This window comes from Chiloscyllium plagiosum, chromosome 27, assembly GCF_004010195.1.
Source record: "Chiloscyllium plagiosum isolate BGI_BamShark_2017 chromosome 27, ASM401019v2, whole genome shotgun sequence".
NCBI classification, from domain to species: domain Eukaryota; kingdom Metazoa; phylum Chordata; class Chondrichthyes; order Orectolobiformes; family Hemiscylliidae; genus Chiloscyllium; species Chiloscyllium plagiosum.
Window position 1 is genome coordinate 26,281,871 of NC_057736.1, and position 18,834 is coordinate 26,300,704.

Consider the following 18,834-nt stretch of genomic DNA (forward strand, 5'->3'; position numbering starts at 1 on the left):
TCTTGCAATAACTGGTAACTGCCATTTGCTTTCCTAATTGCTTGCTGTACTGTTTGCTTAAGAGTTCCTTTCTGAGCATACTCTGGTCTTTTCAGTCATTAGGACAGAAAGGAATAATTTCAAAATTGCACACGGCATATCCCATCTGCAGAGCTCTTTTACCACACTGGTAGTTTACCTCCCTGTGGAGGTATAAGTCTCACCTGCTTTTTGATGTGTGTCAGAACATACTCAAACAGGTTGATTTTTAAAAATAATCTAGGGACTCCGGTGGCAGTTGGCATAGAGATAGAGACATTACCAAAAAGCCTGTGTTAAAGTCGCAATTGCTCTAGAGATGTGTAATAACATGGCTGAATAGATGAAGTAAATATGTTAATCAGTCAACCATCTTGTTGCAGCAGGCTCAACCTGTTTATGTCTCTTAACTCCATGACATCTCCACTGCTTACCCCTCTACTTGACTTATAGCATACCTGATATTTCCAAAAGGCATTTGATAATTGTTGGTTTTGTTTTTTATCTACCCTAATGGTTACATCCTCAAAATATCTTGAATGTGTCAAACAGCAACTTGCTTTTGTAAAACCCACGTTGACTTGTTACAGTCATGCTATAATTTTCTAAGTCCACTATTAAGACTTCCTTAATGTAGATTCTAGCATTTCTTCCAACAACTGTAGTTAGGATAACTGCCCTATGGTTCATTATTTTCTCTTCTGTCTTTCTTGAAAAATGACAATGTATTTACAGACTTCAATCTGGCACTATTCCAGTATCCAAACATATTTGGAATTTTTAGCCCATTCATTTATTTCCAAAGCTGTCTGTCCTAGAATTCTGGAGTGTCAACCCTCCTGTCTCAAATTTTTGTCAGATTATAGTCTGGTCTTCTCCAAATGTTTTTCTCTGACCATTAATTTTCTCTTTTTTTTAGCACCTTCTCCCCCCCCCCCCCCCCACCAACCCCGACTGAACTCTTATTCTTGTATGCATATTGTGTCTTCTACTGTGAAGGTAGACAAACACAAAAGTATTTACTCAATGCCTGTCTCCTGTCCTGTCACTGTTTCAAAGCAGCCAGTTTTTACTTTAACTGTTCTTTTTATTTTTGCTACTGGGAAGAGTATGTTCTCCAGCCAGAATATATTACCTGCATTGAGTGTGTGGTGCTGGAAAAGCACAGCAAGTTAGGCAGCATCCAAGGAGCAGGCGAACTGATGCTTCAGGCATAAGCCCTTCATCAGGAATCTGTGTGCTTTTCCAACACCACATTCTCAACTCTGAGAAAGTGAAGACTGCAGATCAGAGATTATATTATCTGCCCTTTCTACTTGGTACTACTTTGAACTGGTCTTCATCAGTATGACCTCTAATCCATCACTATGTAGTGGGGCACCAGATGGTGATCTGTAAGAGGTTTCCTTGTCCATGCTTGATGTCATGAAACTTCATAGGTGCCAGAATTAATATGCCTGGTGTCTTGGCCGAGTGGTCTAAGTGGATGGAATACGGGTTGTTCCTCCACGGGGGCGTGAGTTCGACTCCGAACGCTCCTATTGTTGTGCTGCATATTAGAATTCAGTGTTGAGCACTGCTGTGTTTCAGGGCAGCTCAGTGGCAGTGGTTAGCACTGCTGCCTCACAGCGTCAGAGACCCAGGTTCAATTCCCGCCTCAGGCAACTGTCTGTGTGGAGTTTGTACATTCTCCCCATGTCTGTGTGGGTTTTTTACGGGTGCTCCGCTTTCCTCCCACAGTCCAAAAATGTGCAGATTAGGTGAATTGGCCGTGCTAAATTGCCCATAGTGTTAGGTGAAGGGGTAAATGTAGGGGAATGGGCCTAGGTGGGTTGCTCTTTGGAGGGTCGGTGTGGACTTGTTGGGCCGACGGGCCTATTTCCACACTAAGTAATCTAATCTAATATTAAAGGACGCCTAGGACCACACTAACCTGGCTAGGTTGCCACCTCTGGTCAGTCTGCCTTGTTGGTGAGACAGTGACTGAGAAGGATTGGCTATCTGATATGATTTGGTGAATATGATTGTCCATTGTAACTTGACTAGAATATGGGGCAGCATTCTCAACTTTGGCACAAGTCCAAAGTATTGATGAGGTTGATTTTGCAGGTGTAACTATTCACAGTGCATCTTCTGTCGTTTCTGATACTCAACTGGATTTTGGTAGATCATCTGGTTTTAATCTTTGAATTTTCTGTGGTAGTTTGATACAACTGAGTGAATTTTTTTTTTAATGTAGTCAGTCAACCATATAACTATGGGCCTGGAGTCCTACGTGGACTAGACTGGTTGAGCGTAGCAGATTTTCTACCCTGGATAACATTAGTGAACTGGATGGGTTTTTAGATGTCAATCTGTTAGTTTCATGATTATCAACATGATCTCAGTTCTTCATTCTAGATTTTACAGTTGGTTGAATTTAAATTTCCCCTACTGCCTTAATGGAACTTGAACCAGTATCTCTACATTAGTCCATACTATGGGAGCACCAGTCCAGTAACATTGCTAGGGGTAATAGCATGGCAATAAATAGTAAACTAAGTGGATTTGTAATCCAGCAAAATATTACTTTATACATCCAAGGTTATCTACCTTGTCTGGAAATGTGGCCATTGCTCTTTTTCACTTGAATTTCCATGCTGGGCCTTGTGTTACATGAATCAACCTAACTGATGGGTTATTGTATTTCTCAAATTGATTCCTCCTTTTATTGGCTTATTTTGTCCCAGTGAACGCTGTAGCTGCCAAACAGGTGGTGAAGCCTAGATGGCAAATCCTGGCAAAGGTCATAATTCACTCGTTCATTGACTCTGAAGGATATCTATACTGAGTGAAATGTTTGTGCTTCTGTTAACTTTTCCTAATTGTTTGAAATCCTGCAACTTTCTGTCTTGGCTCATGTGCAAGGAAAAGTAAACTAGACAAGCTGTTTGATGTTTGGAAATTTTAGAACCAGTTCTTGGTAGAAGGATGCAGGGGGAAAAAGAAACTCATTTTTCTTGAACTCTTAGTTTTGGACTTCTGACAACATAATCTTAATTGTCAGAAGCTCTGTTAGTGCACCTAGTGCAAAATAAGAAGGTAGTTTCTAAACCTTGTTTATGGTAACATACTGCTTTTATATAAAAGGACCTCCTGGCTTGTTCTACTGTTGGAACATACTACCTTACCATAGAAATTCCTTTTACCTTGATAACTATCTTAATGATCTTGATACTTGTCATGTGCTTTGTTTTCTTTTTTCCTTTTTACTTTGATCTGTAAAAATGATTTAGTACAATCTGAAAACAATAATGTTAGAAAGAATTTTCTAACTGTGCTCCAAAGAATGATGTTGGGGAATTTGAACCAGGATCTATTTTTCCTTTGGAAAATTGCTTCTAGCTTTTGTTAGATGTTTAATGAAAATTTAAATGCTGTTGGGCAACTCTTGGAAATTTGTATAATATTTGTTTAAATCTTGTACATTTCAAAAGAATTCTGAACCTGTGGATTTTTTTTCAGCCCCTCCTGCAACCACTAACCTATTTCAGCCACCTCGCAGGCCAGGTCTTGGCACTGTAGGAAAGCCTATACGTCTGCTAGCCAATCACTTTCAAGTTCAAATCCCGAAAATTGATGTTTACCATTATGAAGTGGACATTAAACCAGAGAAACGCCCCCGCAGAGTTAACAGGTGAGAGAAAGATGGGTAGAAGTCCTTGTCCTCCGCTTCCAATTGGTTAGTATAACAAGAATCTAATTTTTATTAATTGAAAGTTTCATTTTAACCTTTTTTTTTTGGTAACCAGTATTGAAAAGTGTTTCCTATTTGGAACTTAGCAAGAAAATATGATAGTTAATCCTTGTATGCATCCCTATTAACTGATTACAGGAATGTAGGCAGTGCAATGAATATATCTTGCACTTGACAGATGATTTGTTCGCAGAAATTTCTCTTTGCTGAAAACAGCGTCAATAAATGGATCCTCACCGGTCTTTGACTTCTTGCCAGCAATTTCTATTTAATTACAACTTTGGGAGGAATAAAAAAACTTTTTTTCAAAAAATGTACTTCATTTGAGACAGTTTGTTTCTGTACAGAAAGGACATCACCATGTAAGTTGACCATTGCTGGGTTTTGGGATGCTGTAGGGATAAAGTAACAAACTTTCATTTGGCATGTAGACTTCACTCTGAGGAATGTAAGTTGTATTTTTTTTCTTTTTGAGACTAGTTTGCTTTTCAAATGACACTTTTTACATTTGTATTTTTATGAAGACTAATCTAGATTGTCAAGAAATGGAGGAAATAATAGATATCTACCTTTAACAATATCCAGAATTTGTTTTTAAATGAAAAATAATAACCAATCTGGAACAAATCTTTATTGCAAATTTTTATTCTGTTTGTAGAGAAGTGGTTGATACCATGGTCCGACACTTCAAGATGCAAATCTTTGGAGATCGGCAACCGGGTTACGATGGAAAAAGGAATATGTACACTGCAAATCCATTACCAATTGGCCGAGAGAGGGTGAGAATAAGATTGATATTTAAGATTGCTCTTGCAGCTTTTGAACTTGATTGAGGTATTTAAAGTTTTGCAGGGTTTTCAAATTTTCTAAGATCTAAAGTGCCATTGTTATGAAAGCAGCAACAAAGAAGGAATATTGGGAAAAGTGGGTGGTAAAGGTGAGAGTTGTTCTTCGTCAAAGGGGGGCAAAATGATCTCACTGTGGTGCTTTTGGGAGACAGGACCGTATCAACATTGACTGTGGGATTGGAATGATCATTTTCATCATGACCGCCAGAGGGAGAGGTGGGACCATTACCTATGTGATCTGTTGGGTGGAAGAAAGTCAAATTAACTGGCTGCAAGCGAAGAGTGCCAAATAAAATGGGATGAAGAGGAAAGTGTCATAAAATAAGCTGAAATTAGAGGAGAAAGAGAGGGGAAGGTGAGCTTGGTTAGCTAGAAGGTATATTTCAGAATAATGCCAACAGTGCTGGTTTGATACCCTTTTCTAGCAGAAGTAGACTTGGGACCTACCTCTGTGCCCCGTGGCTGACTGTGGAGGATGATGGCAAAGCACCATTAAAAGAAGCTGTTCAGGAAATGGCTCAGGGTGAAACATGAGCTAAAGATCAAGGTTCTGCTTTGGGCAGAGTGCATATGTACGAGTGACTGGGAGAAGAGAAAGGATGGGAAAGTTTTAGATGAAGGAAACTGTCTAGTCTGGTAGGTTGAGAGATGTGGTGTCCCTTTGCAGTTGTGGAGAGCTAAATGTCGGAAAAGTTGAATGTTTAACAAAATTTTTGTCAAATGATATTTGATTTGCTGAAAATTCAGGTGCCTCTCAATCTTGACCTCAATTTTTATATTTCAATGCTTTGTGATTTAAGTTGAGATAAGCATTTGCAAAATTAATCAATTGTGATTTGACATTTTGAAAGCTTGCCACCTCCTTTTATACTCTTAGTACATGGGAAGTAATGTTGTGCATGCTTTTAACGATGAATTGCACAGAGTAGTAGCTCTTGTATCTCTTGAGAGCTTTTGAATTGATATTTAATGTTCTATTGTCAGGTTTGTTTTTAAAAAGCTTTTGGAGTTTTCCTGGTCAACAGGTATGTATTGTGTAACGACAAGTTGTTACTCTCAAGGTAAGTGGATCTAACTTTGAATTTTGCCACAGGTTGACTTGGAAGTGACCCTTCCTGGGGAAGGCAAAGACCAAACCTTCAAGGTCTCCATACAGTGGGTCTCAGTTGTCAGTCTACAATTGCTGTTGGAAGCTTTAGCAGGGCATCTTAGTGAAGTTCCTGAGGACTGTGTACAGGCACTTGATGTTGTGACAAGACACCTTCCTTCAATGAGGTAGGTCCTGATGAACTTTTACTGCTTTTCTGGAAAATAGAAAATGTGCTATATTGGAAGATTGTGACTGCCCATATGTATGCATTGTTTGTATCATTTCAATAAGTGTGGTATTTTGCATTTTTAGCAATTTTTGAACCAGCCATTGGCCAAAAAATGGAAGAGAAAAAGCTGCAAATAGTAGAACCTGCTGGAAATGCATAGCAAGATTGCTTATTTAAATTAGAAAATGAATTAACATCAGGTGTTTTACACTTGTCACCAGAATTTAAAGCTGGGAGGAAAATAAACAAAAAGTTCAATGTACTAACAAATAGCAAAACTTAACTGACTAGTTCTTTCTAAAACAAATTTAGAAACAAGAATCCGAAGGGATTTTATAAATACATCAAGGACAAAACTGTAACTAGGTAGAGAATAGGGCTCTTCAAAGATCAAGGCAGTCCATGTGTTGAGCCACAGGAGATGGGGGAGATATTAACTGAGTATTTTGTTTCGGTGTTTATTGTGGAGAAGGGCATGGAAGATACAGAATGTGAGGAAATAGATGGTGGGTGTGATCTATATGAACTTCAGTGAGTGTTTGACAAGATTTCTACTGGTAGACTGGTTAGCAAGGTTACATCAGTTTGAATACAGGAAGAACTAGCCATTTGGATACAGAACTGGTTTAAAGGTAGAAGAGAGAGGGTGATGATGGGTGGAGGGTTTTTTAGATTAGATTCACTACAGTGTGGAAACAGGCCCTTCAGCCCAACAAGTCCACACTGACTCTGCAGAGTAACTCACCGAGACGCATTTCCCTAAATTTACCCCTGACTAATGCATCTAACAATATGGGCAATTTAGCATGGCCAATTCACCTGACCTGCACATCTTTTGGATTGTGGGAGGAAACTGGAGCACCCAGAGGAAAACTACGCAGACACTAGGAAAATGTGCAAGCTCGACACAGACAGTCGCCCGAGGTGGAAATCGAACCCAGGTCCCTTTGGAATATTGCATGCAGTTCTGGTCTCCTTCCTATAGGAAGGATGATTGTGAAAGTTGAAAGGATTCAGAAAAGATTTAAAGGATGCTGCCAGGGTTGGAGGTTTTGAGCTGTAGGGAGAGGCTGAATAGGCTGGAGCTTTTTTCTCTAGTGTCAAAGGATGCGGGGTGACTTTTTAGAGGCTTATAAAATCATGGGGGCATGAATAGAGTAAATAGACGAAGTCTTCTTAGGTTGGGAGAGTCCAGAACTAGAGGGCATAGGTTTAGGCTGAGAGGGGAAAGATATAAAAGACAACTAAGGGGCCATTTTTTCTCAGAGTGGTACGTGTATGGAATGAGCTGCCAGAGGAAGTGGTGGAGGCTGGTACAACTGCAACATTTAAAAGGCATCTGGTTGGATATATGAATAGGAAGGGTTTAGAGGGATATGGGTCCAATGCTGGCAAATAGGACTAGATTAATTTAGGATATCTGGTTGGCATGGGCAAGTTGGGCCAAAGAGTCTGTTTCCATGCTATACATCTGTGCCCCTATAATGCTGGCGAGGGGTAGAAATATATATGGGCCAAAATATAACTCTTGTTTTAGACAGTGAAGTTGTATTAGACCAAAAAGAAATGAAAATAGTTCGAGGTTAAAAAGGCAAATGGGGCCAAGGTATTAAAGAAATTTAAAATTTTAAATACCAAGAGAATAGAAAGACATCAATACAAATTCCTGTGGTAATGCTGGAGGTAACCGGTTGATGGGCAAGAACAAACTCTGAATGTTAGAGTAATGGTAGGTGGCAGCATGGTTGGTAGAACTGCTCATGGAAAAGTCAAACCACGGTGAGGGTGTAGCTTTAGTGATTGGATGAGGCTGAAACAGTGAAATCATTAAAGCAAGGAAGTCATCGAGGATAAGGCTACAGATATTTTTAGTCAACTTAGTCGTGATAAGAAAAACCTGAAACAGATGTGACTTGGAAACAAGCTTACTGGCCCAAAGGTAGGGGCACTACCACTACACCACAAGAATCTGTAAGGTAAAGCTGTGCAATGTTTATTGTACAAAATGTTCTGATGTCTCATCTACATCCTGGGCTTATTTTTGTCCTCACCTCAGCTAATGGAGACTATCAGCCATTTAAACTTTGACTTCGATAAATGTTCACAAGTCTGCTTTCATTGAATTTGTTTGTTTGTGCTAACTTACATAGCATTGCACAACATTGGCAATTATTGACACATTGGTTGACAGGCTCAAATTTCTTTCAAATTTATCATGCCTTCATTGAATGTGCCAATCATTTTTTTGTAGGTATGTAATATTTTAATTTAATCCATTTCAAATTTAATATACAAAAGAGGACATAATCTTAAATTTAGAGCTAAGTAATTTTGGAGTGAAGTTTTAAAACACTTTCCACATCACATGCGGTGCTGTGGCTTTAAGAAGTTATTTTGTCCTTTTTTAAATTTTGAAACGAGGTTGTAAGGCAGAAGTGAAGAGTAGTCTACCAAAACCACTAGAATAAGCAACTTTTGAGGCCTTCGGTTCTTATGTCGGAACAATTAAAACAGCCTGGTTGGGTGTGGCCAGCTGTCCTAGATGAAGCTTTCTAGTTTTGTTTTTAGTTTTATCTTTAAGCAGTTTCTGTTGTGGGCTTGAAGTAGAAGCTATCTTTTCCCTCTGTTACAGCTAGAAGCTGGGGTTTCTGAGGTGAGACAAATCTATTTTTTCTGAATTTGCCTTTTTGGCCAAGGAGTGTGTTTATGGGATGTTGTTATATTGGAACAGTTAATTAGTAATAGTTAATATTTATTTATTATTCTGTTATGTTTTCCAATAGAGCTGTTATTCTGAATTCCTTTTTTCTTTGGTTGTATTTTAACTATAGTGTTTAAATAAATTGTTTTGCTGAATGTTAAGGTGTTTGGTCAGTTGCATTGCATCTGGAACAAGGCACTTCACATTTGCCTTTAAAATATATTTTGAGGTTATCTGGTCTATAACAATAAGCATCAGTCGATATCTGGAACTTCCTCCTCAAGAATCTGGGAATGCTATTAAAGTTTTCAGTGTTTGACAGATTTTTATTGGGTAATAGTTGTGTTGTTGAGATCCAGATCCATGATATTAATGAACAGGTTAGTAATGCTGAATGGTCTATCCAGATTTTGAACTTTTGTCTCCTTGTAATGTGCCCAATGTAGCTTGTGTTGCATTTTCTGAATTCCCAGTTCTTCCTAACCTGATAAATATTCTGGAACTTTATTTGCTGTTATACTAGAACTGTCGTCTCCAAGAAATAGGCTGCAGTGAAATATCTCCAAACAGTGAAGCTTTAGACTCCAATACTGTTGACTGATCAAAGTTTGTGAGAAGATTTGTAACTCGGGTGCTCGTTGTTGTGGTTCTGTTCGCCGAGCTGGGAATTTGTGTTGCCGACGTTTCGTCCCCTGTCTAGGTGACATCCTCAGTGCTTGGGAGCCTCCTGTGAAGCGCTTCTGTGATCTTTCCTCCGGCATTTGTAGTGGTTTGAATCTGCCGCTTCCGGTTGTCAGTTCCAGATGTCCGCTGCAGTGGCCGGTGGGTTAGAAACCTCTCCCACAGACAGCTCACAGACACGGAAAGAACAATACTGGCCAAGGGACTCAACTACAACCACAGGGACGCCAAGACAGCAGACTTCCTAGCAGCACTAGAATGCACACTCAGGAATAATGGACTGACTTAAGAGACACAACAAACAGTGAGACAAAGTATCGTACCTCTGATAACAAGGAAAAGACAAACACATAACCTCAACACCAAAGAGAGGGAAGTACTAAAATCACTAAGGAACGATAAGAACATAATCATACTACCAGCAGACAAAGGCAGAATGACGGTCATCCTGGACAAAGCAGACAACATCCAAAAAGCGCAACAACTACTTGCAAATACCAACACCTACCAAAAGAGGGAGTTTGACCCCACCCCACAGCTCACCAATAGGATAAACAACACTGAGGAACCTACAAAAAAACGGACAGATAACCAGGTTTGACCTACAAAGAATGAAACCTGAAAGCAACAACACCCCCAGATTCTATGGACTACCTAAAGTGCACAAACCTGACATCCCACTCAGACCACTCAGACCCTGCCAGACCAGGGACAACACCACACAAACTGGCTAAAGAACTACAGCAGAAACTGAAACACATGATCAGCGGATCCAGACACTCTGTACAAGCATCACAGGAATTCTTGGACATCATCAGAAATATACACATAGACAAGGAAGAAACCATGGCCTCATTCGATGTAACGGCACTGTTCACCTCTATCGACAAAACCCTAGCCAGAGAAACAATAGCCAACCTGCTGGACATACAGAACAGACAACAGGACGTTGAACCTATCAACAAAGACGGCATACTCAAACTACTGGACCTGTGCCTCACAACACACTTCACATTCAACAACCAAATATATGAACAAATCAACGGCACACCCATGGGCTCACCCATCTCTGGACTCATAGCAGAAGCGGTAATGCAAAGATTAGAACAAACAGTCTTACTGCAAATTCAACCCAAACTCTGGGTCATATATGTGGATGACACCTTTTGTAATCATTAAAAACCCAGAAATAGAGAACACACACGGGATCATCAACACCACACTCACGAGAGAGGAAGAACAGGACAACCAACTCCCATTCCTCGACGTGATGGTACAGAGAACACCGAACGGAGAATTTACCACAAAGGTATACAGGAAAGCCACACACACCGAACAAGTCCTGAACTACGAAAGCAACCACCCCAACACACACAAGGAAGTTGCATCAAGACACTATTCAAAAGAGCCACAACACACTGCAGTACACCAGAACTGCAAAAAGAGGAAGAAGAATACCTATACAATGTATTCGCCAAAAACTGATACCCCCGCAATTTCATCAACAGATGCCTAAGGGAAAGACAATGGACGAGGACCTGCCACAACCCAAAGTACTAGCCACACTACCATACATCAAGAGCATTTCTGAACTGACAGCCAGACTACTGCGACCACTAGGACTCATAACAGCACACAAACCAACAGCCACTCTCCGACAACAATTCACCAGAACGAAGGACCCGATACCCAGCATGAGCAAAACCAACGTAGTGTACAAAATCCCATGCAAGGACTGTACAAAACACTACATAGGACAAACCGGAAGACAGCTAACGATCCGCATCCATGAACACCAACTAAGCATGAAACGACACGACCAGCTATCCTTAGTAGCCACACACGCAGATGACAAGCAACATGAATTCGACTGGGACAACACTACTTTTATAGGACAAGCCAAACAGAGAACAGCCAGGGAATTCCTAGAGGCTGGCATTCATCCACAGATTCAATGAATAAGCACATCGACCTGGAGCCAATATTCCGACCACTGCAACGGACAGCTGGAACTGACAACCGGAAGCGGCAGATTCAAACCACTACAAATGCCGGAGGAAAGATCACAGAAGCGCTTCACAGGAGGCTCCCAAGCACTGAGGATGTCACCTAGACAGGGGACGAAACGTCGGCAACACAAATTCCCAGCTTGGCGAACAGGACCACAACAACTTGACTGTCTGTCTTGTAGATTTTCAGGCAGATTTAAAGATTAGTTTGTTTCTCGAAAAGTTGTGGAATCTTTAATGTCTTCCCTTTCCCAATCTTCTCTCAGGTATACCCCAGTGGGCCGTTCCTTCTTCTCTCCTCCAGAAGGTTACTACCACCCACTGGGTGGAGGTAGAGAAGTCTGGTTTGGTTTTCATCAATCTGTCCGACCTGCCATGTGGAATATGATGTTAAACATTGATGGTGAGTTGAAAATACTGTGCACACACTTACTGCATTGATCCAAAACATGCTGGAATTTTTTTCCAATTTTCTGGAATACTTCTGCAATAATTAATATCTAATCCAGTATGGTTATCTTAAAGAAAGCCAAAGGGTCTTGTGGTGTAGCAATAGTGTCCTTACTTCTGGGCAAGAGGTTTCAGGCTCAAATCCTTGGGATATGATGCCCATGAAAGTGTTATAGTATGTTCCAAATAAGTTGATTTAAAAATACAAAAAAATCCATTGTGATATTGGGCAATCGACTGCAACCTATCATTGTGATAGACCGGGTAATCCTAACCGTCTAAGACAAAAGATGAGTGCAACAATGGCATTTGTAAAAGTATTAAATCCAGAGGAGCTGATTTGTTTAATTAAGTGAAGCATGAGGAAATAAAAGTAAATTATTTTTCTGTTCAGTCAGCTGTGGGCAAACTGGTACTTGCAGTTCATTACACCATACACTTGTTCACAGACTTTCTCCAGAGTTTTCTAGTGGAATTTGTTGTTTGCCCCTCTATTTGCTGCAATAATGTGTACTTGGTCCTTGCTGTTTAGAATTGTACCTTTTGTACTGAGAGAAAATCAATACCAGATCAGTTCATTTCACAGTTTCACACCAGACAAAATATATTAATTTATTGAGGGTTCTGATTTGCGTACAAGTATCATGTTTGCCAGTGAATCACAAGGTAGTGTTTTCAAGTTCCATTGCAGAACCTGAATGCACGCAATCAAGGCTAATAGTTCAGTGTAGTGTTGAAGGAGAGCTGAACCATCTGACGTCTTTCAGTTGAGATGTTAAATTGAGACCTTATCTTGTCTATTTGTATGGATGTAAATGATCATATGGCATTATACAGAAAAAGTGCAAGCAAATTGTTACTGGTGTTATGAGCAATACTCATTTCTGTATCAGTTTCACCAAAAAATTATCCAGTTATTATCACATTACTGTTTGTGGAAGTTTGCTGTGTGTAAGTTTCAAGTTAAGGCATTGCTTAATTGGGACCTAGTATATAAGTGAGTACCCAGTTAATGAATGAACAGAATTTAAAGTAAATAAACATCAGAAATTTAGGTGGGCAAAGTGTAGGGGTAGAATGTGGAAGGCTGGTGAGAAAACTGAGTATAGTTCAATCTGAAGATAAATAAGACATTTGAGCGTTTCAACAATAGAAGAATTGAGATAAGGTGGATGACTGAAGTCGGAGTTGGGAGTGGTAGTGATGACACAAGATTTATAGTTGGGCGACTATCTCTGGGTCAGATTTGGCAAAAATGTGAGCTGTCTGGTTCCAGTTACAGCTGCCAAAAAGGGAAATGGGGTCAATGGCTAGGGAGCCTTGTTTGTAGCAAGGGACGAGTAGCAATGCCACACAGTGTGGCATTCTCTATATGAGTTGGGGGACTTGAATAATAAGGCAAGTAAATGTGGCCTTTTAACCAATAATATTGAATAATCCTTCAAGCAGCATCTGATTTCAGTGCCAAACAGTATAAACAATAAAATGGAGGGAAAGGAAGGTGGGGTTAAGTTGAAAGAAAGTCAAATGCTTTTAATTTTAATATAAAATCTGAAAGAATGAAAGCCAATATTCAGTATCACAAGTGAGTTATCAGTAGTTACTTGCCCATTCCTGCGTAAGTGCAGTTTTTTGTTTATTGGGTGGCAAGGCATAACCTTTCTATGTTGGGTTAAATGGTATTGATAATGTAACCGTTGTAACTGATTGCCATTCCATGTGTTTCAGTGCTGAGTGCCAGCAAGATATTGGAACATTGCAACTTCTGGAGGTGCAGTGCTGTTCGGACAGCAACATTGAATTTCTGTTTAACTACAAATATATGCAGTCACTGTAACTTACTGTCCAGTTTACTTTAATTATGAATGCTGATAGTCTTATCCTTTATTTTTATCACAAAATCTGAGCCAGTACTGTGGATGAATTGTGGATGTTTTGTATAGAGATGGCAAATCTCCATGGGGCAAAGGTGTGGTTTATTTCTTGATAAACCGTGACAGTGTGTTCAAAATGTGTCTATAAACTGCTTTGCAACATCCAGTGGTGTGCAAAGCACTATGCAATTGCAAGTCCTTTTCACAATGTCTAACGAATCTTTTAGAGTTTTTTTTTGTGAAGAGGTAACCAAGAGGATAGATGAAGGTAGGGCAATGAATGTTGTCCATATGTGCTTTAGTAAGGCCTTTGACAAGGTCCCACACGGCAGGGTGGTCATGAAGGTTTGGTTGTGTGGGATCCAGGGAGAGCTAGCTAATTGGATTCAAAATGGTTCAATGGTAAGAAGCAGAGGGTTGAAGGCTGTTTCTTGGACTTGAAATATTGTGTTATAGGTAATCTTTAACTCACTCACCAGCTTGCTATATTCATTTAAAATGGGATTCCTGTTCATTCATTCATAACCCTTTTATTTAACAAGATAATTTCTATAACACACTTTATTTCATAAAACCGTGGTTCTGTAGTATATTTTACTATCCAAATTTAAAAACAACCTTTTCAAGCCCATTACTGCATTTTCACATCTTTATCAGCCCTTGCTTTAAGCAGTTTTTGTTTACCTCTGAATAAGTGGAGCATACGGAACAATTCCATACCTATCAAGTCTCCACAAAACATTATAATATTAATCAGTCCTTACCAATCATCTGGACCTGAATAGAATTAAGTACCTGTTAAATATCTTTTAACTGGACCATTTTCCCTTTAAGAAACAAACTGACAAAACAGCACTTCCATGAAATTGCATGAGTGAATGAAACTCATTCTGGTGAATAGTAAATAAATCTCTCAACGAGGCTGTAGTCATCAGTTTAACTGACCCTCCGAAGAGCATCCCACCCAGTCCTATTCCTCTACCCTATTACTCTACATTTAACTCTAAATAATGCATCTAACCTACACCTCCTTGAACACTGTGGGCAATTTAGCATGGCCAATTCATATAATATGTACATGTTTTGATTGTGGGAGGAAACCGGAGTATCTGGAGGAAACCCAAGCAGACACTACAAGAATGTGCAAGCTCGATTCAGACAGTTGCCTGATGCTGGAATCAAACCCAGGTCTCTGCGTGGTGAGGCATCAGTGCTAACCACTGAGCCACCATGCTGCCCCACTTATTTAGAGCAAATAGGCCTAGTATTTTTACTAACATTTACTAACTTGAAATACAAAAGGGCTAACACCTCCTAATTCTGCAAGCAGACTGGACAGACAGCCCATCAAAAGTAGCAGCCAGCACTTGGCACGTTTTAACCCATCTCCTGTCTCCCAAGACAGAAGCCTTTCAAACATTTGAGTACTATAGATAAACTAACACCATATTAATGGAATCTTAACATATATAAGAACTGTGTATAAAGGGACTGTTGGAAGAATTGTATTTTGGGATTGTATTGCTGCCTCTGATCTGTGCTGTGATTACTGCATAAAAAAGGCTATTTTTGCCAGTTACTGATTTTGGACATTATTTGAACACGATCCCACAGACTGGACGTCTGTGACTAGCGGTGTGACACGGATTAGTTCTGCGACCTTTTGTTATTTACATAAATGATCTCGATGTGAATGTACAAGGCATGATTAGTAAGTTTGCGGATGATGCAAAATTAGGAAGAATCGTTGATGGTGAGGAAGGTTATCAAAAATTAGAGATATCTGGATCAGATGGGGAAGTGAGCTGAGGATTGGCAAATGCAATTCAGTACAGATAAGTGTGTGGTATTGCGCTTTAGAAGTCTTACCTTAGTTTGACTTTCCACAGTAAGTGGTAAGGTCCTGAGGTGTGTTGTGGAACAGAGGGACTAGGAGTACAAGTACATAGTTTTATGAAACCAGCTACATAGAGACTGGGTAGTGAAGAAGACATTTAGCATGCTGGCCTTCCTTGATTGAGGCATTGAGTATGGGAGTTAGGATGTTATGTTATAATTGTATAAGGTTCCAAGCTGAAACCTTGACTCCTCTCCTCCTCTGCTGCTTTACCTGCTGTGCTGTTTCCAGCTCCACTCTTTATCCACTCTGACTCTCCAGCATTTGCAATTTCAAAGTCGCTGGTGAGGCCACACTTGAAGCATTGTGTACAATTTTGATCACTGTAATAGGAAAGACGCAGCTAACCTGGAAAGGGTGTGAAGAAGATTTAAGAGGATGTTGCCAGGACTAGTAGGCCTGAGTTATGGAGAGAGGTTGGCCAGGCTAGGACTTTATTCCTTGGAGCGTAGGAAAATGAGGGATGATCTTTGAGGTGTACAAAATCATGAGGGGCATGGATAGGATGAATGCACGTAGTCTTTCTTTTCCAGGGATGGGGGAATTGAAAACTAGAAGGCATAGGTTGAAGGTGAGCATGAAAAGAAGGACCTGAGGGGCAATGTCTTCATGCAGAGAGTGGTGCATGCATGGAATGGGCTGCCAGAGAAAGTGGTTGAGGCAGGTACAATAGCAACATTTTTTAAAAAGACATTTTTGGAGGTAGGCAATTGGAACTAGCTGAGTGGTCACCACGGTCAGCGTGGACCAGTTTGTGCTGAAGGGCCTGTTTCCATGCTGTATTACCCTATAATTCTGTGTAATTTGAATATCCATTGTTTACTTTTGAAAAGATTGCGTTACTCTGCTTTCTTTTGCCATAGAGTAAACCTTTGATCCCTAAATGTTGTGCTTGTGCCTTAGTTAACTTGTTTGAGGAACATTATGTAAATTAAGGAATGTTTTGACACTTGGAGATGCGCATGTATATTTTTAGGCTAGGTTTTTCAGTGTGAAGGAGAACTTTTGAGTCTTTGAGTGCATTTCATAGCTGGGTTTCTGTTTTTGTTTAGGGTGGGGAAAAGGAAGTTTAGAGAAATTCCCAAACCATCGCTCTCCCAATATTGTCTCCATTCATCTGTTGAGCATGAAGAGCTTTCAGGGCTGGCACCATACTCCTGCTATCAGAAGGCCATCAATGGCCGCGATGTGCTCTGTAAACTGGAGAATTTAATTACTTATGAAACCTGAGTTGATTTTTAAGTTTCAAGGAAACTGATTATCGTCTTGTCTCTTCCAGTATCTGCAACAGCATTTTACAGAGCTCAGCCAGTAATTGAGTTCATGTGTGAGGTACTAGACATTCAGAACATCAATGAGCAAACCAAACCACTGACTGACTCTCAGCGTGTTAAGTTTACCAAAGAAATAAGAGGTAATGTGTTTAGTCCAAAGGCATTACTTAAAGCTTTTTAAGAAGCAATTTTGATTTCAGAATTCTCTGCACTGAAAATATTCTGCTGTTAAAGGAGAGATGATTTGATTTTTGTTAAGCTCTTAGTTTGAGTTCAATTATTTTTAATTCCATTGTTTTCATTAAACCTTTAAAATCCAATGAAGCCCATTTTTAGTAGACAATAGAGTTGTGATATAATTGACAACTATCTCAACTGATCAGTGTTACATTTTGCAAAGTATGTTTCTTAAATCCTTAATTGCATAAGTTCCAATTATATATATAAAATTAAGAAATGAACAGCTTATGTTTTCAAGCTGTAGAATTTTGAACATGAATTCTCCTCTAAGATATATTTGATATATTTTGTTGGTTGTGTACACAGTCAATTCTGAGCAGTTTGTCTAGTGAAATGCAAGGCATAAAGTTATGGAATATTGTTTTCATCAATTTCAAGTTTTTAAAATACAAGATGAGAGAATGCACTGTATAGCAGCATAATGTTAATTTATTAATGGAGTCCTTATTAAAATAATCTAATTCTCTCATTTGAATTGGTGTGCTGTATGTGTTTGGTTTACCAAATCTTGTGTGAACAATATACATCTGGTGATAAATTCTGTTAAGATTTTGAACAAAAAACGTTGCTATATTTTCTTATGATAAACATTTGTATTATCACTTGAAACTTGGGAGTGTTAACCATACACCAGGCCTCTTCTGTGCTATTGACAGGTACCCTATGAACATACAGTAATGCCACTGTCATTGCAGTGGTTATGCTATGTGCTTGAAATGCTACCTTTCAAAATATTGTTATTTTCTGCAGGGATCTATACTACAATGGTTCTTATCATGAGTAACAATAGAGTCCTAGAGATGTACAGCATGGAAACAGACCCTTCAGTCCAACTTGTCCATGCCGACCAGATATCTAGTCCCACCTGCCAGCACCCGGCCCATATCCCTCCAAACCCCTTCTATTCATATACCCATCCAGATGCCTTTTAAATGTAGCAATTGTACCAGCCTCCACCACTTCCTCTGGCAGCTCATTCCATACATGTACTACCCTCTGCATGAAAAAGTTGCCCCTTAAGTCTCTTTTATATCTTTCCCCTCACCCTAAACCTATGCCCTCTCGTTCTGGACTCCCTGACCACAAGGAAAGGACTTTGTTTATTTATCCTATCCATGCCCCTCATGATTTTAAACCTATATAAAGATCACCTGTCAGCCTCTGACACTCCAGGGAAAACAGCCCTAGCCTATTCAACCTATCCCTATAGCTCAAATCCTCCCAACCCTGGCAACATCACTGTAAATCTTTTCTGAACCCTTTCAAGTTTCACAACGTCCTTCCGAATAGGAAGGAGACCAGAATTGCACGCAATATTCCAACAGTGGCCTAACCAATGTCTTGAACAGCTGTAACATAACCTCCCAACTTCTGTACTCCATGCTCTGACCAATAAAGGAAAGCATACCTAACGCCTCTTCTATGCTCTCTACCTGCGACTCCACTTCCAAGGAGCTGTGAACCTGCACTCCAAGGTCTCTTTGTTCAGCAACACGCCTTAGGACCATACCCTTAAGGGTATAAGTACTGCTAAGATTTGCTTTTCCAAAATGCAGCACTTCTCATTTATCTAAATGAAACAGTATCTGCCACTCCTCAGTTCATTGGCCCATTTGATCAAGATCCCGTTGTAATGTGAGATAACCTTCTTCACTGTCCACTACACCTCCAATTTTGGTGTCATCTGCAAACTTCCTAACTATACCTCTTATGCTCGCATCCAAATCATTTATATAAATGATGAAAAGTAGCGGACCCAGCGCCAATCCTTGTGGCACTCCACTGGT

General features: G+C 39.8%; 1 protein-coding gene across 4 annotated transcripts in view; it reads left to right on the forward strand.

The window, feature by feature from the left end:
* LOC122563672 (protein argonaute-4) overlaps positions 1-18,834 on the forward strand; it is a 111,335-nt gene that overhangs the window by 35,149 nt on the left and 57,352 nt on the right. For all 4 annotated transcript variants that reach the window (XM_043717719.1, XM_043717720.1, XM_043717721.1 and 1 more), the window contains exons 2-6: positions 3,523-3,694; positions 4,413-4,533; positions 5,696-5,877; positions 11,579-11,715; positions 16,813-16,947. In XM_043717719.1, coding sequence (XP_043573654.1) covers positions 3,523-3,694; positions 4,413-4,533; positions 5,696-5,877; positions 11,579-11,715; positions 16,813-16,947 — 747 coding nt within the window. The remainder of the gene's footprint in view (positions 1-3,522; positions 3,695-4,412; positions 4,534-5,695; positions 5,878-11,578; positions 11,716-16,812; positions 16,948-18,834) is intronic.